The sequence below is a fragment of the Gasterosteus aculeatus genome, chromosome 11, assembly GCF_964276395.1.
Source record: "Gasterosteus aculeatus chromosome 11, fGasAcu3.hap1.1, whole genome shotgun sequence".
Classification (NCBI taxonomy): domain Eukaryota; kingdom Metazoa; phylum Chordata; class Actinopteri; order Perciformes; family Gasterosteidae; genus Gasterosteus; species Gasterosteus aculeatus.
The window spans coordinates 18,470,807-18,495,429 of NC_135699.1; the positions used below are offsets into that span (position 1 = coordinate 18,470,807).

Consider the following 24,623-nt stretch of genomic DNA (forward strand, 5'->3'; position numbering starts at 1 on the left):
CACTGCTTATAATCTTACTATTTACTCCATACTACTGGCAATAAATGATCCCTGGTGATCTATGTTTCTACGGCATGATCGTTATTTCTCGTGAACGGAGCAATGATACGTCACTATTTAAATATTGCCGCCTCAAGGAATAGTCGGACGGAAACGTGAAGGATGGTCCAGTGGTTCCTATGCTGAAGGAGCTAAGTAGGGAACCACTCAAGCTCCTTTCCTTAGCATTGGAGAATTCAAACAGCTCTTATCATGGCGACCACTTACACTACTTGAGGAACCATCATGTAACCTCCTTTGGGACTCATGGATACTTATTATATATTTTCACTTTCCGATTCTAATTCTATATAACTTTTTTATTCAGAAAGGCGTATTTTAGTCTTTCCTATGTTTTTACTAGCTTTTAATTTATTTTAACTATATGTTTCAACTATATATACAGCAGCTCGTTAGATAAATTCTGGTCATTTGTTTTTCTTACTTTAATCAAATTAAATATATTATTTTTAAATTGACAATAATTATTCTTGGCATTGTAATTATTTGTGTCATTCAATGGTTTCTTAAAACAACATTCAAAAGACTTAACGGTTCACAAAAAAACAGTTACCTTCAGGACTGAATCGATTTATCCGTCATTGATTAACTGCTTCTGCGATCTTTTCATGCTGTCTAAATTATCCCACAATGCTTTGCGCCCTCAGTAGTTGCCAGTCATTGTAGCAACGTAGACTGAAGTGACGCTGCGGATCTTTGTTAACGTCTCGGAACCGAACTTTTTGTTTCCGCGGACTCTCAACGGTTTCTCTCCCGAACATCATGAAGGAGACGGTGGCCAAGCGCCGGGGGGACAAGGCGGGAAACCCGGACTCCAAAGCCGAGAAGCCGAAGGACCCGGGCCCCGAGACGCAGGACGTTGAGATGCCGGAGGAGGACGCTGCTAACGTGGCTAAACAACCCAAAGAGCTGGATAGCTTGACTCTCGATGGTAAACGTGTAATACTTCCATAGAAAACATCGGGGCTGGCTGGTACGGGAGCCGGTTCACCGGAGATAGGCTTCATTCCGCAGCTTTTGTCACTTTAGCATCAGCAGCTAACGTTAAACAACCTGGACACTGGGTGGTAAACACGACGGTAGCATCTTAGCATCGGCGGCTAACAGGCGGCGTGAAGACGCTACGGTAACCGTTAATGTTCCCTAATATAACGAGAGGGGAGATGTAAGGCAGAATGTTTACACCCGTTTTGTTGGTGCTTCTCTGCCGAATGTTAAGAGGACACGTTAGAACATGTTGGACCTGGACAGGTGGACTTCACACCGCGTAACACGAAGGCGAAGAACCGACTCTAAATGAAACTGTCACAATGATCCAATTGTCTGTACCCCCCAGACATCAGGGAGCACGTGAAGCAGATCGAGAAGGCGGTGTCCGGCAAGGAGCCCCGCTTCGTCCTCAGAGCTCTGAGAGCGTTGCCTTCTACGAGCCGGCGTCTGAACACCAACGTCCTCCACAAAGCTGTGTTTGGCTTCTTCACCAACAACACCTCCACCAGGGACTTCCTGTTGGGCTTCCTGGAGGAGGTGGGATTAATTCTAACTGATAATCAGTCCTTTAATGTTTCATATCAAACCTCGTAAACCCGACTCCTTATGGATCTAGTGATCACATGGTCAGTGCGGTGTTAATTTTGGCAGCTATTTTGATTTAGTCTTAGTCTTTAGACGAAAAAATGCATATTAGTTTTAGTGACATTTAGTCATTTTAATCCTCCTTAGTTTTAGTCGACGAAAACTAGACTAAAATGTAACTAGTTTTCGTCCCATTTAATATCCATATTAAACTCCTTTTCTTCCCTTCTCAGGCCCAGGGACCCCCTGTGTTGTGTCTACAGCTGCATAATAGTCTAGCTTGTAGTACTTGGTTGTCCATTAGATGTCCCTCCTAGGACAGGCCTATAGATGTCCCTCCTAGGACAGGCCTATAGATGTCCCTCCTAGGACAGGCCTACAGCAGGTCGGCAAACGTTTTGACTCGCGGCCACAATGGGTTGTAAAATGTGACGGAGGAGCCGGGCCAAGAACAAATGTTTGAAGTGTCTGTGAGCGAATATAAATGAGTGGTTGGTGGATGACGTCATGATGACGCGTTAATATCCGCCGTACTTTGTCTGTCTGTCGTCTGTCAGCTGCGTGCGGATTTAGGGGGAAAAGTATCGTGACTTCGTCAACCACCAACATGTTCGTCTCGTTAACGAAAGTTAGAATAGATTTAGTCATAGTTTTTATTTTTTAAGATCGTTTTCGTCACGTCTTAGTCTCATCATAGTTTTCGTCGACGAAATTAACACTGGGTCAGTGGTGATACCTTTCTGGCTGTCTCACTCTGTCTGTCTGTCTGATCATCAGCCAATGGAGATGGCTGAAGGAGACGTCCAGTTCCGTCCTAGGACGGGTAAAGCGGCCTCGACCCCTCTGCTGCCGGAGGTGGAGGCTTATCTGCAGCTGCTGCTGGTGGTCCACCTGACCAACAGCAAGAGATACAGTGAGGTCTGTCTGCCTACTTCTTTCTGTCTGTGGAGATGAGGTAATCAGTGTGTATCTGTTGATGAAGAGATCAAAATAAATAGAATATTTAATGAACATGAATCATTTTAATCATGACGAGATGTTTATGAGGTCGTCACTGAAATAAGGTCAAAGTCTTGTTTAAGACGATGCTACATGCATCATCTCCCCCTCTGTTATTTATGTAGCGATAGAAGTGGTGATGAGGACAGAGGTGGTGAGGAGGCTGACGAGGGTGGAGGTTTGACGAGGCCTGTCGCAATATGTTGACTTATCACACACTAAATGAAAGTGAATGTGATCATTTTTGGTGGTGCAATATTCATTTTCCATTCAAATGAACGTCACCGACATGTCCGGCGGTCGCGCTTCCCTCTGGTCTGCTTCCATTGTCGTGGGCGGGGCTTAGGCAGCGCCTCCACGTGCACACGTTATCTATATTGATTGGTTCAAAATGCAATGTAAGTCACTTTGTATAAAAGCGTCAGCGAAATAACCTGTAATGTAATTTATCTAACATTTAATTAGGATATCTTTTTTCACTTTCCAATTCTAATGTCTAATTATTCTGACAAATAAAACGTTCTTTGAAAGAGCGTACTTGTATTGCTGTGCTGTTGTCATTTTGTTATTAGTGGCATAAAATGAAAATTGCAACACTATCATTTATCCCAAATAATGTTTGTCCAATAATCGCACAACACTCGATATGGTGACCGCCCTGGTGGTGAGGATGCTGGTACTGATGGCGATGGAGGTGTTGATTGAGGCGACGATGACGATGGTCTTGTGTGTTCCAGGCTCAGAAGGTGTCAGACGACCTGCTCCAGAAGATCGGCTCTAAGAACCGCAGAGCTCTGGATCTGGTGGCTGCTAAGTGTTATTATTACCATGCCAGAGTGTATGAGTTCCTCAAGCAGTTTGACACCATGCGCAGGTACACACACACACACACACACCCAGAGGTACACTCTCAGCAGGTGCTACCACACGCTGCTCATGAGTTAACAGCAGTTCTTCTCCTTCCAGCTTCCTCCACACTCGTCTCCGTACAGCTACTCTGCGTCACGATGCCGACGGGCAGGCTGTGCTCCTCAACCTGCTGCTCAGGAACTACCTGCACTTCAACCTGTACGACCAGGCTGAGAAGCTGGTCTCCAAGTCTGTGTTCCCCGAGCTCGCCAACAACAACGAGTGGGCCCGCTACCTGTACTACACAGGTGAGACTGATACCTGTGCTACACGGGTGAGACTGATACCTGTACTACACAGGTGAGACTGATACCTGTGCTACACGGGTGAGACTGATGCCTGTGCTACACGGGTGAGACTGATACCCGTGCTACACGGGTGAGTGAGTCAATTTTGTGGTGGAAGATTTTCGTACAATTGGGACTCGTTATAAAATGACATATAAGAATATGTCTGCAGCAGGTATACATGAACAGCCAGCGGCAGGCTTCTCCCTGATGCTTGAGAGCAAAACGGCTGCATTTATACTTTGTTTACCTTGGTTTTGTTATGCTAAAAGAATGGAGACCTGATGGAAAACTCAGGTTCTTCTGCTCAGTTTCCACACAGCTTGTGCTGTGGAACTTCCTCACAATTAAACTCATGATTAGCTTTAGACATTCATCTAATACAACATTTTGGCATCATTATATTTCACCACTTCAGATACGGTACTACACTGTGTTTATCGATGCTGTGTTTCTGGATCGAGCTCCTGGGCTCACCTGTGTGTCATGTGACCTCCGGCAGGTCGTATCAAGGCGATCCAGCTGGAGTACACAGAGGCTCGGCGGACTCTGACCAACGCTCTGAGGAAAGCTCCTCAGCACACGGCTGTGGGCTTCAAGCAGACGGTACGTTCCCCGCAGCACACGTCCGCCCCGGTGTTCTGAGTCCTGTGGTAACGGCTTATTGATCTGTGATCAGGTCCACAAGCTGCTGATCGTGGTGGAGTTGTTGTTGGGAGAGATTCCTGACAGACTCCAATTCAGACAGCCGTCCCTGAAGAGGTCTCTGATGCCCTACTTCCTGCTGACTCAGGGTCAGTTCCTACTGACGGCTTCATGTAGCCCATTCTATTCATGGCCACCATGTTTCTACTGTCTCTGATCACTTGTGTGTACTTTGTGTACAGCGGTGAGAGCAGGTAACCTGGCCAAGTTCAACCAGGTGTTGGAGCAGTTTGGGGAGAAGTTTCAGACCGATGGGACGTACACACTCATCATCCGCCTGAGACACAACGTCATCAAGACTGGTGAGCCAAACACCGGAGACGTGGGACAGGTGATGGGCCTGTGGGTTTTATAACTGTGTGTGTGTGTGTGTGTGTGTGTGCGTGTGCGTGCGCACAGGTGTGCGTATGATCAGCCTGTCGTACTCTCGGATCTCTTTGGCCGACATCGCTCAGAAGCTTCAGCTTGACAGCCCAGAGGACGCCGAGTTCATTGTTGCCAAGGTAACAGGGGGGACGCTTCAACACAGAATCAAGATCACAAGCAAACTCCACCAAACTGACGTGTGTTTGTGTGTGTGTTTTCCAGGCGATCCGTGACGGGGTGATCGAGGCGAGCATCAACCATGAGAAAGGCTTCGTCCAATCAAAAGAGACCATGGACATCTACGGCACCAGAGAGCCTCAGCTGGCCTTCCACCAGAGGATTTCCTTCTGCCTGGACATCCACAACATGTCTGTGAAGGTGAGACACGCACAACATCTCTGACGTGTAAACACACACATCTGTAGGATTCACACCTAAATATCTACACACATTTGGACCTATTAGGTCTCTCCTAATCTCTTTAGAACGTTGAATCTTTTGTCTCTTCCTGCAGGCGATGAGATTTCCTCCTAAAGCGTACAACAAGGACCTGGAGTCAGTAGAGGTAACGCACACACACACACACACGTGAGATCATTGTATTGATGCGTCATGAACTACACACTCCTAGTCCTTCTGACATCAGAAGACATCCCATAATATACAAGTACACGCTGTGTGATGAGGTCATCAGTCACTGTACAGGGGGTCGTCGTGGCGCAGGGGTTAGAGAGGGTGTGCTGGGAAGCACAAGGTTGAGCCCTGAGCAAGACACCTGACCCCTAATTGCTCCCCAGGCAAAATGTGAAAAAGCCACGGGTTTAAAGTGTGATGTAAGTCGCTTTGGATAAAAGCGTCTGCTAAATGACCTGTGATGTAATGTACAGCAGGGGGGTCCACACCTTTTCGGGACCTACAAAGTCATGCCGATCGAGCCACAACCATTGCACACGTTCTTGTGATCTGCACCGACTGAGTCAGCAGGGTGTCCTCTGAAGGACATTACGTGTCCGTTAGTAACCGAGGACGCTAATTAGCACTACCAAGTTAACGTTAGCTCCCATGTTTGATAGTGCGTGCGTAGTGATCCGACGGGACTTTTTTTGCCCTGTGACCAATGCATGCTGGTACATGAACTGAACTTGCAACACTGACTCATTTAAACGTGTGTGTTCAGGAGCGTCGGGAACGGGAGCAACAGGATCTGGAGTTCGCCAAAGAAATGGCTGAAGATGACGATGACAGCTTCCCATAATCCTCTGCTGACTTCCTGTGTGTGTGTGTGTGTCTGCCATTCATGATTTATTACCCACAATTCCCCCCTCTTCTCCTCTGGAATTGTTTTCCTGCTGTAACCTCTAAACAAATAAATTCCACTTTGGGTTTGTTGACATCCATCTGTTTCTGTGGTGTTCTGGGTAATGTAGTTTGAGGTCCACATCAGTCCTGAACCTGGAAGAACAATGTGGATCTACCTGGGTAACCGCTTGCCTGGTAGATCACCATGGTAACTTTTTTTTTCACACTGACCAATCAAATGTCAGAATATAAAGCATGAGTTAGTCATAGTTCAGAATGAAAGAAACATATGTATGGATACATATGTTTATGTATATATATATGTATTTTATATTCAAATGTACAAAACAAAGAAACACACAGCAGCTGCGCGACTGTCTGCTTAGTGGGCGCCGGACTACTGACTACTGCATGAATAAAACAGACTAGACGGCTACAACAGCTTCATGCTTTGATTATTTGCCGTTTCACGCCAATGAAACGTTCCGTGTTTACAGCTCCGCTCGCTCGGAGCGTTCGATGTCGGTACTCTAGAACCTTCAGTTTCAATCACTGAATGAAGCCGACGTATTTGTGACAAGAATCGCGACATTAAACTGTTTGCACAGTTTATAAATATATATATATATCTATATATATATATATATATACACACACATATATATATATATATATATATATACACACATATATATAGATATATATATATCTATACACATATATATATGTGTGTATATGTATATATATATGCGTGTATATATATATATATGTATGTGTACATATATATGTGTATATATATAATATATATCTATAATGTGTATGTATATACATATATATGTATGTATATATATATATATTGACTGGCCCAGCCAGAGCACTGACCTAAACCCAATTGAGCACCTCTGGAGAGACCTGACTGGTTCTCCACCAACGTTCACCATCCAACCTGCCGGATCCCCAGAGCTCAACAGGTGCTTCTACTCAATACTGAGCAAAGGATCTCAATACTTATGACCATGAGATATTTATTTTATAAATTGGCAAAAACATTCTACATTTCTGTTTTTATTCTGTCAAGATGGGGTGCTGAGTGAACATTAATGGGAAATAAAATGAACTTTTCCGATTTTAGCAAATGGCTGTAATGAAACAAAGAGTGAATAATTTAAAGGGGGCTGAATACTTTCCGTACCCACTGTACGCGTGTGTGTGTGTATATGTGTGTATATAATGTACTACATACACATGTGTGTACACTTTCGTCCACTTGTAATAGTTTTAAGGGCCATGATTTTCTGCTCTGATGAAACATTTCTGTCACACCTGGAGGGGCCCTGACCCAAGATGCTTCTGGGAAACTGCTCCTGGATCAGTTTGCTTCAAGTTTTATCAAACAGTCTAAACTCACCGAAGATCTACTCTTCAAACTTTACTACGACTGGAAAAAAGTATCCTTACTGGTTTTATTCATTTAATAATTAGATCTCATTAAGGAAGTAAATGTGAATTTTCATCTGTTTTGTTCTCCTGGAGCTTTTGACCTCGTCATCTTCATGTGACCGGTTGTGAACCGCTGTCTTTTGATGAAGGGGATATGTAGGTCAAAGGTCAAAGCTATGGAAAAAGGACAGTTAATGAACATAACTCATTAAATATAATAAATGATTATAAATAAAATAAGTCTTTCTTTTTAGAGACTGTAAAGTAGATTAGTTTGTGCCTCAGATTCACATTATTGGCGCAGGGGGTAGAGAGGGTGCGCTGGGGACCGTAAGGTTGGTGGTTCGAGTCCCGGCTGCCCCATATCTCAAGCTGATGTGTCCCTGAGCAGGACACCTAACCCCTAATTGCTCCCCGGGCCGCGGGTTTAAAGTGTAATAAAGCGTCAGCTAAATGACCTGTGATGTAACGAATGCATCATATTTAACGTCGACGGAAATACGAAGTTGCATGAATCGGTGAAGTACAAGTACCTCACTGGAAGAGTTTTTGTGCTGACTCACTTCTTTTTTTCCAGGATTTCCTAAATTGTAAAGAACATAACGTCATACAGGAAGTGAATGTGAGTAATGAGGATTAATAATAAGTATAAGGCATTAAAAAAAATATATAATAACATTCTTATTTTTAAGAAGAATAAAAACTGTGATATTAAAGTCAGCGTCATTAATAATAACGTCAATTGTTGTGACTTAAGATAAACTGACTCAAAGCGTCTCCGGAAGTGCCGGAGAAGTAAAGGTGTGGAGTCACGTGAGTCACGTGTGTCCCCGGCGCAGGTGAGGCTTCCGCTGAGTCCCGTCCCCCCACGAAGTACAAATACTTCGTTACATTACTTAAGTAGACATTTGGTGTATCTATATTTTACTGGAGTATTAATTTTTCAGACGACTTTTTACTTCTACTCGGTACATTTAAAAAAAGCCTCGTTACTTCCGGCTTGTCATCGTTCAATAACACGCACACAAAACAACCCGTCCAGATAAATCGCGCCACCCGGATCGAGTGAGTGTGATTGTGGTTGGATGAGAAGTGTAAACATTCAGCGTCCAGACGCCCGCGATGCGCCTGCAGACCGGAGCCGGTGGGACGCGCTCGGTGGTCGGAGCTGCTCTCAGTGGGTATTTAGCGGCATGGACCCTCCTCCTCATGCACAGCCCGGAACGCTAAACGTGGGTTTTTCTGTAAATATTTTTTTCTAACTTTATTGAGAATGTGGCGCTCAGCGACTTAAATGAAGTGACGTGTGTCTTAATGACTCATAAAGCCTGAAAAAATGGGTTATTCGGCCAATGTTTTGATATTCGACCGCAGTCAGTTCAGTGTTTCCCATCATTCTAAGAGCCGGAAGAAGTCCGACCCCTCCCACCGTGACGTACCTGACGTACCTGACGTACCTGATCAATGGGAACAACGCGTGGACGTCCTGTCATTTAGCCGCCACTGCAAATGCTTTATACTTTAAGTAGTTTTGAAACCAGTACTTTTACACTTTGAAGTAAAAATCTTGAGTTGATACTTCAACTTCCACAGAAGTCTTTTTAAACCGGAGTATCTACACTTCTTGTTGAGTAATGCATGTGAAGACTTTTGACACCTCTAGTGAGGCAACACTCTGCGTCATCGGCACCATAATGGAAAACCCCGCGCGAGCGCCTGCAGATAAAAAGTCCAAACGGCTGCAAATGGAAGCTGAAAGAGACTTTAGCGAGTTTACCGGCGGACAGACACCGGGACACCGCCAGCGACCCCGACAGACATGAACCCAGCAATTGGTGAGAAGCAACTTTTACTGTCTATCACGGAAATGCACGATTCTTAAATCAGCAGAAAGCTTGATGGAGTCTGGTTGAAGCGTCTCTGATTCATACACAACGTTATTGTTATTAAGGTACTGAATGAAGAGTGGGGTATGGAGGGCAATTAGTGCCCGTATGTAATTAGTGCCCGTATGCAGGGTTGTTAGTGCCTGCATGGAGGGTTAAGGCGCTGGCATGTTTCTGCGTCTTTACGCACAGTCGCGTCGACGCACTAGTTTCAATTTATGGTTCTAAAATGCAGTTCACCTCCAGAACAACAGGCGGAGTGACGTGTTTTGTTGAAGACGACCTAGAGAGTCACGTCTATTTATTTATTTGTTTATTTATTTATCATAGACTTTATTGCCCCGTGCATCCACACTGCTGCGTTTCATCAAGGACACATTTGTCCTCCACAACTTTGTTCCTCTCGACCGGCAAACCGGCGTTTGCGGCGATCTCCCTCCGTGAATCCAACCCGCTTCTAAACCCGCCAATGACGGCTTGTAGAAGCGCTCATATTTACGCATTTCTTCAGACAAAAGTTCTTCAATCTGCTCCGTTCTCTCGTAAACATTCATTGTTTTAATAACGGCGGCATCGGGCTATGAAAGCGGAAATGTGAGACTCCGTAAGTTAGCGGAGCGATCGAGGCCTGGTGCTGCGGGACGCTGCGTCGCTTCAGACGCTAGTCTAGAAAAATGGGTCGACGCACGCAAGGAGGTGTGAAAATACACGCAAGGGACACGCAAGGGACACTTGCGTGTCCATGTGTCTCTCTGAAAACGCACAACCATAGACTAGGCTTTACTACTGTATATGTGTATGGTTATTAGTGCAGTAAGGTGGTGGTGATGATGGTAATAGTGATGATGATGATGATGATGATGATGACGATGGTGATGTCCCTCTAGTCTCCACTCTGCTGCACTGCTTCCTGTTGGCAGATTTCCTCCAATCAGCTCCAGTCGTCTCTCCCTCCGACCCTGAGCCGCTCAGGGAGGCGGTTGAGCGAGCAAAGACTCTAGTGGATAAAATTCTGAGAGACGTCTCCATTGTGCACAGCGCCACCGTCACCATGGAGGTAACCAAGACGACCGATGCTGCTGTAGCTCGACTCTTATCGCTGTTTGTTCTTCTTCATTTGTGGTTAACTTATTCCCGTTCTCCTCAGGGTTTGACCCTTGACTCCGCCCACCCAACTAACCTGCAGATGATGGTGACATCACTGGGCATCCCCCCCGCCCCCGTCCTCAAACCGCTGTCAGAGCACTTTACACTGGTTGGTCAGAGTTCTTTTGGTTCTCTGGGTTCTACGAGTTCTCCGAGTTCTTTATGTTCTCCAGGTTCTTTGGGTTCTTGGGATTCTCTGGGCTCTCTGGGCTCTTTGGGCTCTCTAGGTTCTCTGTTTTTGGGGTTTTTGAGGTTGCTTTAGTCCCTTCAGAAGTTCTAATGAAGGAATGAACAGAACATTATCTGCCCCCCGCAGGACGTCTGTGTGAGCCGCATGTCATCGGGCATCCTGCTGTACCAAAGGCTGCTGGGAGTTTTATCTGATCGAGTGAGCGGCCTGAGCGACCTGCAGGCCGACCTGAGGGACCTACAGACACACGTCGCCACGGTAACGCACACACACCTGACACACGTCGCCAAGTTAAGGCACAAAACGCATGTGACGCACTTCATCAGCTGACTGTGTTTCTGAGTTACAGGTGAGAGAGGTGGCTCAACTCAGGGACCCTGAGCTGGATGAGAACCAGAACCAGAGGCCCGACCTGGCCTCCCGTCTCCATGGTAACTACAAGGTGCAGATTGCGACTCACCTGACGTTGACTCATCTCCGCTCCTTCTGTCACGACTTGATCCGCAGCCTGAGGGGCGTCGGCATTTACAAGCCGCGCCCTGCAGGTACGGACTAAGCCACGCCCACCACACGGGAACAAGGCGGGGGACACGTTAAGGGGACACGGCCAGCATCTAAAGATCGCACCTCTGTGAAGGCTTCACTGCATCATAGGAGACATTTCATAGCAAGATGATGATCATGTTCTGGACTGGATGACAGTCTGTCGAGCCTCTGGTGGCAACACTAGCAGCCACAACAAGCTAACACGCTAACTTGCTGGTGAACAGCTGTTCGGGTAGCCGGAGTCCTTTTTGCGTCAATTAATTGAATTGTCAGAATCTTTCTAAATACCGTGATATGGATTTTTGGCCACACGCAGAGCCCGACTCTGAGCGTTGGGCCTTTCTTCAGAGACCATCTTTCAGACTTTTCTTTTTGGATGTTTCTTTTCAAACCAAGGACTTTTATTGTGAAAGACTCCTGTGAGCTTTGTGTAAACGAAGACAGGAATGTAGAGATGAACAAACTGATCTGAGGTCTGCAGGTCTGAACTCGTCCTGCTATTTTCAACTCCGCGTTCAGGGGAACGACAGACATTGATCAGTAATCAATCAGCAACAAACCCATTGGACCCAAAGGTCAAACTCCTGAAGTTCTCTGGGGACTCAACGCAGATCACTGCAGACCTTCACACCCTGTTCAGTCACCAAAACCACCAGAGTCACCAGACTCAGATTAACACCACAAATCATGTGTATATATATATATCAATATACATATCTAATATATATATATATGTATGTATATAGCTATATATTAGATTTTAATTAACTTAACAATGTATAAATAAATATATCAAATTAAATACAAATAAAGTGCACAGGAAAATGGATAACAATACTATACACAAGTGTGTGTAAAGGTGATAATGACTAATGTTTATATACATATATTTATACTTATTTAGTCATTTATATTTATTGATCGTTATTAATATTATTCAATATTTATTGACTTTCTCATATTATTTATGTTGAAATATTTATTTAACTTTTGAGTGTATTCCGTTTAAATGTTTGTTTGAAATATTTGATGATTTCATAGCAGCGATGATGTCATGTTGTGTGTGAAAGATATTCGTATTATCGTTATAGATTATTTACTGTATTTATTTCTCAGACCAAGAAACTAATTTTATCGATTTATGTTTGTTCATAATATTTTACAATAAACATATTTTTCTAATATTGTTGTTTGTTTATCTAGGGGTGCATTCTATTCAGCTTCAGAGATGACTTATGACATCATGTCATGTGACGAAATAGAAATCAAGCTTTTTGATGGAAAGAACAAACTTTTTTGGACTAGCTAGCTTGTAGATCTCCAGAACTACAAAGGGGCGGAGCCACTTGACCTGCTTGTTGTATGTAACCAGCGTTTTAGAAATAATTTACTAACTGCTCATCACTTAATGATTTAAAGTAACTCAAACGTTTTATGGAGTTAAAAGAAAACCAACCGAGTTTCTCTACAGAAGTGTTTATTGAAATGCTTTGAATGTGGAGGTCAAAGGTCACTTCTGAAACAATCAGAATTGTTTAGTTTCCATCTGTCTGCAGAATGTCTGGTTTCTTCACTTCTTTTTACATTAAATCACTTCTGCTGCAGTAACAACAACGGCAGCTGGATTGGATCCTTTTTGCTTGGTAAGGTTCCTACCTGAATGAAATGACCCAGAAGGGGTGTAAGTGGTCGCCATGGTGAGAGCTGTTGGAATTATCTAATGCTAAGGAAAGGAGCTTCAATGGTTCCTTACTTAGCTCCTTTAGCATAGGAACCACTGAGCCATCCTTCACCGTGCATCAGGACTACGTATCTTTGTTGAAGTGGGGTTGGATTCCCTAAACACTCCTTATGAACTCTCTCATCTTTCCTTGACCCCATCGCGTGTTCCACAGGTGAAGCAATAGCAGTTAGGAATAGACGTAATGTAATGTCTATTCATTATAAACTCTGTGCTAACGGCCACTTTGACTGCTAAGAACCTCGGCGTCACACTCGACAGCCGACTCTCCCTGACTCCCAACATCACCGCGACAACGCGATCCTGCAGATACTCGCTCTACAACATCAGGAGAACACGTCCTCTTCTCACTCAGAAGGCAGCGCAGGTACTGATTCAGGCTCTTGTCATCTCCCTCCTGGACTACTGTAACTCTCTCCTGCAGGTCTCCTGCTACCACCATTCCACCTCTGCAGCTCATCCAGAATGCAGCAGCTCGACTGGTCTTCAACCTTCCGAAATTCTCCCACACTCCTCCACTCCTCCGCTCTCTTCACTGGTACCGGTGGCTCATCCAGTTCTAACCATGGTGCTCACGTACCATGCTGTGAATGGATCGGGTCCAGCTTACATCCAGGACCTGGTCAAACCCTACATCCCAACCCGCACTCTCCGCTCTGCATCTGCAAAACTTCTCGTCCCTCCCTCACTGAGAGCAAAACACTCGACTAGATCTCCACTCTTTGCTGTCCTGCTCCTAAATGGTGGAACGAGCTCTCTGAAGACACCAGGACCACAGAGAGCCTTCACATCTTCAGACTAAGGACACACCTCTTCAGACTCTACCTTGACTAAAGACTAACAAATTGTAGCACTTAAATTGTACTTGTAACGTCACTCATCTATAGCAAATTGTAAATTGGCTTATTTGAGGAAATTGCACTTTCTTGTTTCTTGTTCTCCTGAGTTTGTACCCTATGGTTGAATGCACTTATTGTACGTCGCTTTGGATAAAAGCGTCCGCTAAATGACATGTAATGTAATGTAATGTAATGTAATAATGTAGACGTAAGGAGGTCATTTTTTGGACTATTTGAATCCAGCCAGCTTCTTCCAAGCGGCGAGGCCCCGCCTCCTTGAAGTGACATCAGGTGAGGGAGTGGTCAAAGGGGCTTAATGCAGAATCTGCGCATCAGAGGTGAAACTGAATTTGGAATATTTCAAATCAGAGGTCTTCAGCAGGGGGTCCGCGACCCCCAAGGGGTCCGCGAAGGTACTGCAGGGGGATCGCGAAATCGGTCTTCAGAATCAGAATTTTATTTATGGTCTTTAAATACACATTAACATGAATCCAACATATTGAAGCGTATATAAATAAATTAATGGAGAAGACGTCATCTGTCAACACACACTCTCAGCTTCCCTCAGCAGCTCTCAAGCTGCTCACCGGTTCACTCGCTGCTCCTTTCATGCTGATACGACCGCGTAGGCACCAGCCAATCAGATCGCCTTTATGCTCATGTCTAAAGAGGGGCGCAGGGGGTAGACCTGGTGCACTGGGAACCGCAAGGTTGGTGGTTCGAGTCCCGGCTGTCCCATGTCTCAAGTAGAAGTGTCCCTGAGCAAGACACTTAACCCCTAATTGCTCCCTGTAAAAAAAGCCATGGGTTTAAAGTGTAATGTAAGTTGCTTTGGATACAAGCGTCAGCTAAATGACCTGTAATGTAAAGAGCGTGAAGCTCAAAAATAAAAGATGGCGGACCAAACTCCCTGCTCCACCTCGCCATCAGTTTGGGGGGACCTTGGCTTGGAAAACGAAGACCCCTGTCATCAAATGATGTGTCTTCTGGACTCATCTTTTTCCTTTAGAGGTTCGAGGTTGAACAATGTCCCCTCCTTTGTACAGAATCCAGAAGGACGGAGACACAGTCAAGTTGTGGAGGTCAGTTCCTACGATGTTCGTTGTCTCTTCTTTGTTTTTCTTTCTGTCTCAGAACTTTTCTTTCTTTCTCCACAACAGATTGAAAATCTTTGATGCAACGTTTCAAAGTGCTTCGATCGGACGAGCTGACCACGCCCACAGCCTGGAGGGGACAGAGGTGAACAAAGGTTTGACTTTGCAGAACAGTTTACCCGTCTTCGTCCCTTCCCCCCCGTTCTTCACCTTTAGCTTGTTGCCGTCCATCTGTAGCAGCTCTTTTCCGTCAATGTCTCTTGCACTGAATTCTTGGACATATCGCTCCATGTTGAGTCCTCGAAGCCAATGACAGACCTGCTGGGTTGTCCATGACGACACTGGACAGGATGAGTCCTCAAAGGCCTGTGGAGAAGGAGGAAGAGTTTACACCACCTGGGGTCCGTTTCAAGTAGGAGGTTTAACAAACTCTGAGTTTCTGGTTTCAGTTTCTGAACAGCTGTTTAGAGTCGGTTCAATCAACTCGAGTAGGTTGACTCAGAGTTGAGCGCGTGCAGCATCACAGTATGAAGGCAACATAAATGGAGCCACGATACCACGAGTTACCATGGCAACCACCACAAACAGTATATTCACCCCTATTGAGCTGCAAATATTAATGCAAACACAGAAACACGTAGTACTACAAAAAATGTGCTCGTATGTGAGAGCACGTCCACGATGGGGGACGTTACTTCGGCTGAGGTCATGGACATATTTGATGGACTGTGAAGAAAAACGATAGCGTTGAAACAAGTAGTCATCTGGAAACGACAATACATCTAATCGGGCCTCAATATTCTCTCTTAACATGTTCCATCCATCCATCCATTGTCAAACCGCTTATCCTGCACACAGGGGCGCGGGGGGGCTGGAGTCCATCCCAGCCAACTTCGGGCGATAGACAGGGTACATCCTGGATTGGTCGCCAGCCAATCGCAGGGCTACACAGAGAAACACAACCATTCACACTCACATTCACACAGCTACGGGCAATTTAGAGTCACCAATCAACCTGATCCCCAGCGCAGGTCTTTGGACTGTGGGAGGAAGCCGGAGAACCCGGAGAGAACCCACGCAGACACGGGGAGAACATGCAGACTCCACACAGAAAGGCCACTGGGCGGAATCGAACCCAGGACCTTCTTGCTGTGAGGCAACAGTGCTGACCACCACGCCACCGTGCCGCCCCCTCTTAACGTGTTTAACGAAGTAAAAGCGCTTCTTCGTCAACAGGATCGTCCAGAAAAGAATGAGAGCAAAACACTCGACTAGATCTCCACTCTCTGCTGTCCTGCTCCTAAATGGTGGAAGGAGGTCTCTGAAGACATCAGGACCACAGAGAGCCTTCACATCTTCAGACTAAAGACACACCTCTTCAGACTCTACCTCCACTAACACACTAACTAACTGCAGCACTTACATTGGACTTATAATGGTTCTTATCTACAGCAAGTTGTACATCTGCTTATTTGATGAAATCACACTTTCTTGTTTCTTGTTCTTCTGAGTTTGTGTCCTTATGGTTGAAATGTTCTTATTGTAAGTCGCTTTGGATAAAAGCGTCAGATAAATGACATGTGATGGAATGTAAAGAATGTGTCATGTTCCAGAAAACACTTTAGTCTTTAACGTAACATCTTATTTAGTTCATATGTGTAAACTGATACAGAGTGAATGAATGAATGAGGAAAGTAAAGCCGCTGTGTGATTGGCTGGGCTGCTGTCAGAGGGAGGAGCCTGTGGAAGGAGAAAGAAAACCTGCTCCCGACCAGGTGATGTTCACAGGCTCAGTTACCACGGTGACTGATCCTGAGCTTTAGTTACCATGGAGACTGAGCCTGAGCTTTAGTTACCATGGTGACTGATCCTGAGCTTTAGTTACCATGGTGACTGAGCCTGAGCTTTAGTTAACACGATGACTGAGCCTGAGCTTTAGTTAACATGGTGACTGAGCCTGAGCTTTGGTTACCATGGTGACTGAGCCTGAGCTTTGGTTACCATGGTGACTGAGCCTGAGCTTTGGTTACCTCCCTTTCAGTGTTAACAAACTGACCCCTGCTGTGCCATCTGTGCCTCACTTTTGTTTCTAACAAACAAACTTTACCCTACAACCATTGTGGCCAGTCATATTACGGTGGTCACTGTGTGTGTTACCTCGTCAGAGGACTGAGACAGTGTGTGGTACGGGTGGGAGGATCTGGAGGAGGAGGAGGAGTCAACAGGAGGACAGGAAGAGGAGGAGTCAGGAGGAGGAGAGAACTCTTCACTGAGAGCCGACTCCTGAAGGACCAACACAGTAGTTATTGAACAACTGATCTATTTATTAATAGACGTAACGATTAAGGACACACAAACTAAACTCCAGTTGTTTGTACCTGGGAGTGGGACCTGGGAGGGGTCAGGCCTCTGGTCGTCGTGGAGACCTTAGGAGAAGGGGGGGGAGTCCTGAAGGAGGAGGCGGATCCTCGTCCCTCAGTGAACCAGGAAAAGGGGACGAACGATCCGGAGGAGCGAGGCGGACTCTCAGACGTCTCTCTGCGGACAGAAGAAGAAGTGAGGACACCAACAACGTGGCCTTTTTTTGTTGTTGTTGATGGTTGAAAAACCCACCGGCTGCCCACAGAGAGCCTGTTGGATTTATCCTTCCTCACTCTGATGTATGAACGTCTGAGAGTCACCCTGCGAGAGAGTGAGACGTTATTGATAACGAGAATGCGATTGATCAGCTGCAATAAACAAAGATATCTCCTTCAGCTGAGTCACTATGTGTCAAAGGTAATTGAATCCGGCGCCTCTGGATCCTCTGGAAACACCTCTGTTACCGTTTCCTACAGACACTGCATTATGGGTGGTTTTTAACTCTGTAGCTAGGCTAGCTCTCCCATAGATATATATACAAAAGCTAGATGGCGGCCATCTTGCTACGGTCAGCATGCTCACCCATAACATTGTGTTGGTAGCGGTACATGTAGGCTACTTTAAATAATGATAACAACCGATTTTTAAATGGTGTGGTTTGTTATAAACGTCATAGATGTAGTTATGACACAACATACTTATGAATAATGTTCTGTTCAATTTTATTTATGTATGAAAATATGGTTGTAAATATAATTATTCATAAGTATGCAGTGTCATAACTACACCTCTGACATTTATAACAAACCAAACCATATAAAAATGGTTATGGTTTTTAAAAAGTACATATACCACTACCAACACAATGTTATGGGTGAGCGAGATGACTGTAGCAAGATGGCCGCCACGTGCGGACGTTCAACTCCATTGGCTGGCAAGGCAGACAAGGCATCTAGCCTTTATATATGTCTATGAGCTCCCCACCAGGGCCGAGTGCCCCCGAAGGGGCGGGGCAATTGTCATGTGACACCAAAACAGGCAGTGTGTGTGTGTGTGTGTTTATGTGTATGTATGTTTGTCTCACCCAATGTCCAGGAAACATCTCTTGGTTTTCTTGTCGAAGACAACGGTCGGACTGTCGGGATCAGCTGGACTGGTGTCCCGACTCGAGTCAGAAACCAACACTAACACACAGTAGAGTTCAACAACATTATTGCAGATAATGAACAGTCTCTCAGGTTTGTCCCTGGTGTGTCTCAAGTGTTTCAGGTGTGTACCTTCGCTGTCGGGCCTCCTGCTCCTCCTCATGTAGACCCGTGAGCAGTCGGAGGAGGGGCGGTACCGTGAGGGCGAACTGCTGGGAGTCACCAGGGGCTCCTGAGAGGTGGCGTTGGTCAGCTGATGGTAGCGCCCCCTGGGGAGGGCAGCCAATGAAGCACCTTTGTCCACTGGAGAGTGACGCACCTGTGAGTGGAAAAGCTGCAGCTTAACGACCATCTGAAGTATTAACACACACTTTTATTAGGAAAAAGTTAATGATAAGGGGATAAAGGTGGCAGCCTGGTTTTAAATCTGTGCTAATGTGTCTGAAGTCTGATTGGATCATTCTCAGAGCTCTGATTGGTCTCACCAGGGAGGCGTTGAAGGAGAAGGCGGGGCTTCAGGAGGAGCCTTGCATGGCGGCGTGGAGAGGTGAGCGGATGGAGGGTAACGGACTGTCTTCATGACGCAGACACACACACAGTGATCTCATCAAACTGGACGAGCTGAAGGGACGTGGCTCATGGTGCGTTCACGCTATTCCCCGACCGGTTGTACTTAATTTGTCTTCTTTGGTGTCTCCTTCATCAAGAAAGGGGGCGTGGCTTATATCTGTGGCTTGTCTCCTTAAAAAACAATTACCAGTCCTGCTGACCACCGTGGAAACCACTATTTCTGCTCTGTATTTGTGTAAATTGGGTTAATGACTTCATCTGTCGCCGCGAACGTCTGGGTGTATTTCACCGACTCCTCCTGGATGACGGCTGGTTTGACCTGTTGGCTCGGATCGGTGCCGCCGTCTCTCGGTTAGACACCAACTTACTTCAATCCCAGCTGCAGAGCGCCTGTCTATCTGTCTCCTTTCCATGAAATATATTCAAGCTTTGGCAGCAGGATGGAGATGATGACCAGCGGAGCATCTCAATGCTGATTCGCTTTCGCAAGAAAAGCGTCAAAGTTGAAATATTTCGATGAGGCAATTTATTTCTTCGCTCTGCGCATCTTTCGCACCGCGTCTTTCACGTGATTTGTGCCGCCCGTTGACAATTTGCTTCATCCGCAATAATCTGCGTCTGTGCATTGATTTTGATTTTGCATGGAATCTTCTCGCGTGAATAAATGGCTTCTCTTTTGTATTAACGTACCATAAGACCCACCTTTGTCTCCATGCTGTCGTCGCCCTCCGTGGAGCTCACGCTGTCACGGTAACGGGACATGGAGGGCCGGGGCCTCCGGGCTTTGATGGACAGCTGGGCGCGGCCCTTCTGGATGCTGTTGTCCAGCAGCTCCGTCTCTGGGACCTCGTTCAGGTCTGAGACACAGAGACAGAGAGGATTGTGGGGATTGAGCCGTGATATTTCACCGCTTGATTCAACCATCGACCTGACCAATGAGATCACAGCGAGGTCGACGTGACCGGATCATTTCACAGCAAATATTGGTGGGTTTGATTGAGACATTTTCTTCTTCAATAAGAACATATATGTATATCTAACATATCAATCAAACCAATTGTGAGAAAGATGAAACTGTGACTGCTTTTCTCCATTCACAAAACAGAAAAAACAACCTAACATAATATTTTACAAAGAATGAACTTGAACAGGTACTAACTTTGTGTCCATATCAACCAACCTAACTAATAAACCCTCATTTTCTTCTGTTTTAATACCTTTTACTGTACTTTTAACGCTTTTTCCTTTTTGTCCTTGAGCCTGAAGTACTACGAGCCTAAAGTACTACGAGCCTGAAGTACTACGAGCCTAAAGTACTACGAGCCTAAAGTACTACGAGCCTGAAGTACAAGAGCCTGAAGTACTATAAGCCTGAAGTACTACGAGCCTGAAGTAACCTGCTGTTGCTCTGAGCTGTTATATTGTTCTGATGACATTACTTAAATATATAAGAGCGTGCAATACACTAGTTTTTAATGTATTATTAAATCTTGTGCATGTGATTCATTGCTTTTAATCACATAAAATCCTGCAGTTATTAACACAATGTTTCCTGTTTGCCCAGAACTAATATGTATACTGTTGTGTTCAAAAATGAAAAAAGGCCGGACGGACAGAGGTCATCGCTGATCAAAAGGTTAAATCAGGTCTCAGCCACCAACAGGCCCCAGGTCAGTCCTTTGACCATCCCTAGTGCCTGCTGGTCTCAGCGACCAACAGGCCCCAGGTCAGTCCTTTGACCATCCCTAGTGCCTGCTGGTCTCAGCGACCAACAGGCCCCAGGTCAGTCCTTTGACCATCCCTAGTGCCTGCTGGTCTCAGCCACCAACAGGCCCCAGGTCAGTCCTTTGACCATCCCTAGTGCCTGCTGGTCTCAGCGACCAACAGGCCCCAGGTCAGTCCTTTGACCATCCCTAGTGCCTGCTGGTCTCAGCCACCAACAGGCCCCAGGTCAGTCCTTTGACCATCCCTAGTGCCTGCTGGTCTCAGCGACCAACAGGCCCCAGGTCAGTCCTTTGACCATCCCTAGTGCCTGCTGGTCTCAGCGACCAACAGGCCCCAGGTCAGTCCTTTGACCATCCCTAGTGCCTGCTGGTCTCAGCCACCAACAGGCCCCAGGTCAGTCCTTTGACCATCCCTAGTGCCTGCTGGTCTCAGCGACCAACAGGCCCCAGGTCAGTCCTTTGACCATCCCTAGTGCCTGCTGGTCTCAGCGACCAACAGGCCCCAGGTCAGTCCTTTGACCATCCCTAGTGCCTGCTGGTCTCAGCGACCAACAGGCCCCAGGTCAGTCCTTTGACCATCCCTGTCGCCTCCACCAGTGAACTCCAGAACAATGGTTCCTACAGGTATTTATAACAATGCTTAAAGGTGTGAAAGTTAGTGTCCACACCTCTGGGAGTCTTCTGGTGAGTTCAATGTAACTCGGATTTCGAATGATCTTTAGTCAATATCAGTGGTTGTTCAAGTATTACATGCATGCATTCCAGTTGATTACATTACATCAAATACAATCATAACTGCATTGGTATTATTCTATTACAGTTGCAGAATTACACTGGTTTTACAATATTGTCATTACTTTATTGATTACACAGTTTCCGAATCATGGCTGTATTCTAGTTTACACTATATGCATTTTTATTAATTTTATGAACCGGATCGTCAATTTGTTTCTAATATCCTACAATACCTATAGATTCTTGTCTCCTTAAGCTCAATCAGCAGAAAGGAGGGGGGTTGAATCGGATAGTAGATGTATGTACACATGTATGTGCACATGTATGTGCACATGCGTGTGTGGACTCACCAAACACACTGCCTGTGTCCTCCAGGTCTTCAGACATGTCTCAGATGAAACTGCTCACACACACAAAAGGACAGAACGTATTTGTTTACTTCCGGTTTAAACGGGAAGTTGACCACGGAAACGTCCGCGAGCTGCAGTCAGTTACAAGACGGAGCGATCTGAGGCAACAAACAAACAAACAAACAAACAAACAGGGGCGCGGCACGAGAGAGAGTCACGAGAGCATCATGGCCGCAATGAGCCGCTTCGGTTGCCGTAGAATGTTTTGATTCTTGATGGATTTTGCGTGTGCGTTTTTAAAGAAAAAGGACCCGTATGTGCGGGAGAGACGTCACCGTCTCTGGCTCGAAACGTCCACTCACCCATCGATAGATTCGCTTGGGTGGAGGACGACGACAAGAGAACCACCCACGTGTTTTTAAGGCTCGACTCGAACTTGCTGACAGCGTCGACCAGCACGGCGAAAACATTAAGAAGTCACTGATAATAAGTATGAATTATTTTGAGCTATTTAACTAGCGTTTGCTAGCTAGCTAACGTTAGCCAGAGTGCAGTGTGCACTGATTCTATGTTTCCTGTTTGTTTTGGTTAAAATCTAAGAAAAACACTACTGCCTAATAGTCTTGTTGCTGCATATAGACTAAGCCAATAAGTTAAATGTCACACGTTTCAAAAAAGTCTTATAAAATGCCCCTGGTTTTCAGTCAGTGGGGGCAACAATTGCCCCCTAAATAAGTTGTAAATTTTCTACCACTGTGCTACTGGATCACTTAAAGCACTGCTATGCTAAGCTAGCTGCTAGGCTGCTTCCATCTCAACATCTAACGTTAGTCTGCAGAGGACCACTGTGTCCCTAAAAGACGGTGGTTTGAAAACGTCCTGCTAAACGTGGGACATTGTTGTCACTTCACATCCGTTAAATGATGAGAGTTGAGAGCAAAGAGCACGAGGACGACAGGAAGAGTCGCTGGTTCAACATTTACACCAGGTGGAATTCTGCCTCCAACGTGATGTGTGTAGGTTTGTGTTTAAAATAACTAACAATTAAACAACAGTGTCTAAAATACACACTTTGTACAGTGATTACTTATTACTTGTAAGATTTAGTTAGTCCCATCTCCTGTTTAATAGTAGGCGACGGTTGAAGTTGGAACTTTCTATTTGTGGGTCAGCTGAGTCTGGTTGTCTCACTTCCTGCAAGTCTCTGTCCTTAGACATCAGTCTCGGATTTCTCCTTCATTCTTAAGAGGACGGGGGGACGTAGAGGGAGTGGAGTCAGGGTGTCGCCGTTACTTTGTAGTTTGGCTTTCTTGAAGAAATTGTACTTTCTTGATTGATGTTTTTCTAGTTCTGTTCCCTCTCGGTTGAATGCACTTATTGTAAGTTGCTTTGGATTTACAAAGATTTACATTTTGTATCTTGTTACATTTTGTGTCTCTTTACATTGTGCGTCTCTTTACATTGAGTGAGTCATAATCTGGCTCAATGGCCAATGACAAAAGAGGGAATGAAGCAGCGTAAATGATGATGAAGTGATTCATTTAACAAACAAACTAAACATATCTTTTTGAAATATAAGGTGTGTCTCTGTAACTTAAATACACCCCAAACAAGATGTGCTAATGAGGGTAGTCAGAGACAGATCTGCCATCAAGACCAGAGAGGCCTCACTGAGCCACACAGAGGCCGTCAAAAGTGTCTCGTTACATCTCGTGTCTTCTTATGTCATTTTCTGATACATCCATTCATTTTTTATGTGTTGTCTTAACAAGACGTACTTCATTATATATTATGATGTGACTTGTGTCTTTTTGCTGCATAGAGAAACATCACGTCTCCGTGGGTGGAGAAAGACTAACACACACACACACACACACACACGACAGGAAAATGCACCGTCAGGCCAAGAAGACGTTTGACACATGAAAAGATGGAGGATGAAAAAGAGATTGATGACGGAGATGAACACAGAAAACAGAGAGGAGGAGAAGAGGGGAGGAAGCTGACGTCCAACCAGAGAGACTTAAAGGGGGAGAAGAGCTGAAACACCAGGGAGGGAGATTCACAAAAAACAGAAAACTCACCTTTCTCTCTCCCTGACGGTTGTCATGACACGTCTCCCCCTCGTTTCCTTCTCTCTCTGCCTCCTCCTCCGGCCATTTAGCCTGGACTCAAACTCCCAGGGTTCCACGAGGCTTTGCCCCAGGCTGTGCAATAATCTGGCTTGTGCTCCGAGTGTTGTGGGCTTTGTAGTTTTCTTTTCCGAGACATTGAGAATGAATGTTGCTCACTGGAGAGAGAGAGAGAGAGAGGGAGAGAGGGAGAGAGGGAGAGAGAGAGGGAGAGAGAGAGAGAGAGAGAGGGAGAGGGAGGGAGGGAGGGAGAGAGGGAGAGAGAGAGAGAGAGAGATTTTTTTTTTTTGATTTTTTAGAAAAACAATTTATTTTACATATTTCAACAACTTTGTCAATGTGTTAAAAAGAGGTCACAGATTTCCTTCCTTTGTTAAAAAAAGCCAAGACAAAACAACAAAAAAAACAAAACAAAAAAAACAAAAAAACAAACCAAAAGCAAACAAAGCAAAATTACGTTTCATGCCATAAAAACAGGGGCAAACACCAATTCATTCTTTTTCACTGAGCACACAATATTATTA

General features: G+C 45.4%; 3 protein-coding genes across 6 annotated transcripts; 2 read left to right on the top strand and 1 right to left on the bottom strand.

Moving 5' to 3' along the window:
* Positions 1-553: 553 nt before the first annotated feature.
* psmd3 (proteasome 26S subunit, non-ATPase 3) lies at positions 554-6,298 on the top strand. Its single transcript, XM_040191349.2, has 12 exons — positions 554-991; positions 1,397-1,587; positions 2,413-2,553; positions 3,372-3,508; positions 3,601-3,791; positions 4,333-4,436; positions 4,510-4,624; positions 4,718-4,837; positions 4,935-5,038; positions 5,124-5,279; positions 5,416-5,466; positions 6,079-6,298. Exons 1-12 carry the CDS (start codon positions 823-825, stop codon positions 6,154-6,156), a joined length of 1,557 nt encoding a protein of 518 aa, XP_040047283.1. The 5' UTR covers positions 554-822; the 3' UTR covers positions 6,157-6,298.
* A 2,130-nt stretch (positions 6,299-8,428) lies between these two features.
* csf3b (colony stimulating factor 3 (granulocyte) b) lies at positions 8,429-12,590 on the top strand. Of its 3 annotated transcripts, XM_078084297.1 has the most exons (6): positions 8,660-8,872; positions 9,304-9,475; positions 10,414-10,583; positions 10,674-10,781; positions 10,989-11,120; positions 11,212-12,590. In XM_078084297.1, the coding sequence occupies exons 2-6, from the start codon at positions 9,460-9,462 to the stop codon at positions 11,416-11,418; spliced, it is 633 nt and encodes a 210-aa protein (XP_077940423.1). In that variant the 5' UTR covers positions 8,660-8,872; positions 9,304-9,459; the 3' UTR covers positions 11,419-12,590. The 3 variants fall into 3 exon arrangements, with proteins under 3 accessions (XP_040047329.1, XP_077940423.1, XP_040047330.1); XM_040191395.2 differs by having other exon boundaries at positions 8,429-9,475; XM_040191396.2 differs by having other exon boundaries at positions 8,746-9,475; positions 10,447-10,583.
* Positions 12,591-14,423: 1,833 nt separating this feature from the next.
* Positions 14,424-24,419, bottom strand: samd14 (sterile alpha motif domain containing 14). Of its 2 annotated transcripts, none has more exons than XM_040191373.2 (10): positions 24,052-24,419; positions 21,968-22,017; positions 19,861-20,015; positions 18,721-18,907; positions 18,528-18,627; positions 17,696-17,764; positions 17,461-17,620; positions 17,240-17,365; positions 15,293-15,448; positions 14,424-15,212 (listed from the first exon to the last, which is right to left on the bottom strand). In XM_040191373.2, exons 2-10 carry the CDS (start codon positions 22,002-22,004, stop codon positions 15,072-15,074), a joined length of 1,131 nt encoding a protein of 376 aa, XP_040047307.2. In that variant the 5' UTR covers positions 22,005-22,017; positions 24,052-24,419; the 3' UTR covers positions 14,424-15,071. The 2 variants fall into 2 exon arrangements, with proteins under 2 accessions (XP_040047307.2, XP_040047306.2); XM_040191372.2 differs by having other exon boundaries at positions 19,849-20,015; positions 24,052-24,309.
* Between the last annotated feature and the right edge of the window lie 204 nt (positions 24,420-24,623).

Bases quoted from the DNA above. Each gene is read 5' to 3' on its own strand.
- samd14 (XM_040191372.2), bottom strand. From the start codon at position 22,004: ATGTCTGAAGACCTGGAGGACACAGGCAGTGTGTTTG. The intron at 20,016-21,967 runs GTGAGTCCACAC...TCTGTGTCTCAG, and splicing joins GGACACAGGCAGTGTGTTTG to ACCTGAACGAGGTCCCAGAG. The intron at 18,908-19,848 runs GTACGTTAATAC...TTCCACTCACAG, and splicing joins AGACAAAGGTGGGTCTTATG to GTGCGTCACTCTCCAGTGGA.
- csf3b (XM_040191395.2), top strand. The intron at 10,584-10,673 runs GTAACCAAGACG...CGTTCTCCTCAG, and splicing joins GCGCCACCGTCACCATGGAG to GGTTTGACCCTTGACTCCGC. The intron at 10,782-10,988 runs GTTGGTCAGAGT...TGCCCCCCGCAG, and splicing joins TGTCAGAGCACTTTACACTG to GACGTCTGTGTGAGCCGCAT.
- psmd3 (XM_040191349.2), top strand. From the start codon at position 823: ATGAAGGAGACGGTGGCCAAGCGCCGGGGGGACAAGGCGGGAAACCCG. The intron at 1,588-2,412 runs GTGGGATTAATT...TCTGATCATCAG, and splicing joins TGTTGGGCTTCCTGGAGGAG to CCAATGGAGATGGCTGAAGG. The intron at 3,792-4,332 runs GTGAGACTGATA...GACCTCCGGCAG, and splicing joins CCGCTACCTGTACTACACAG to GTCGTATCAAGGCGATCCAG.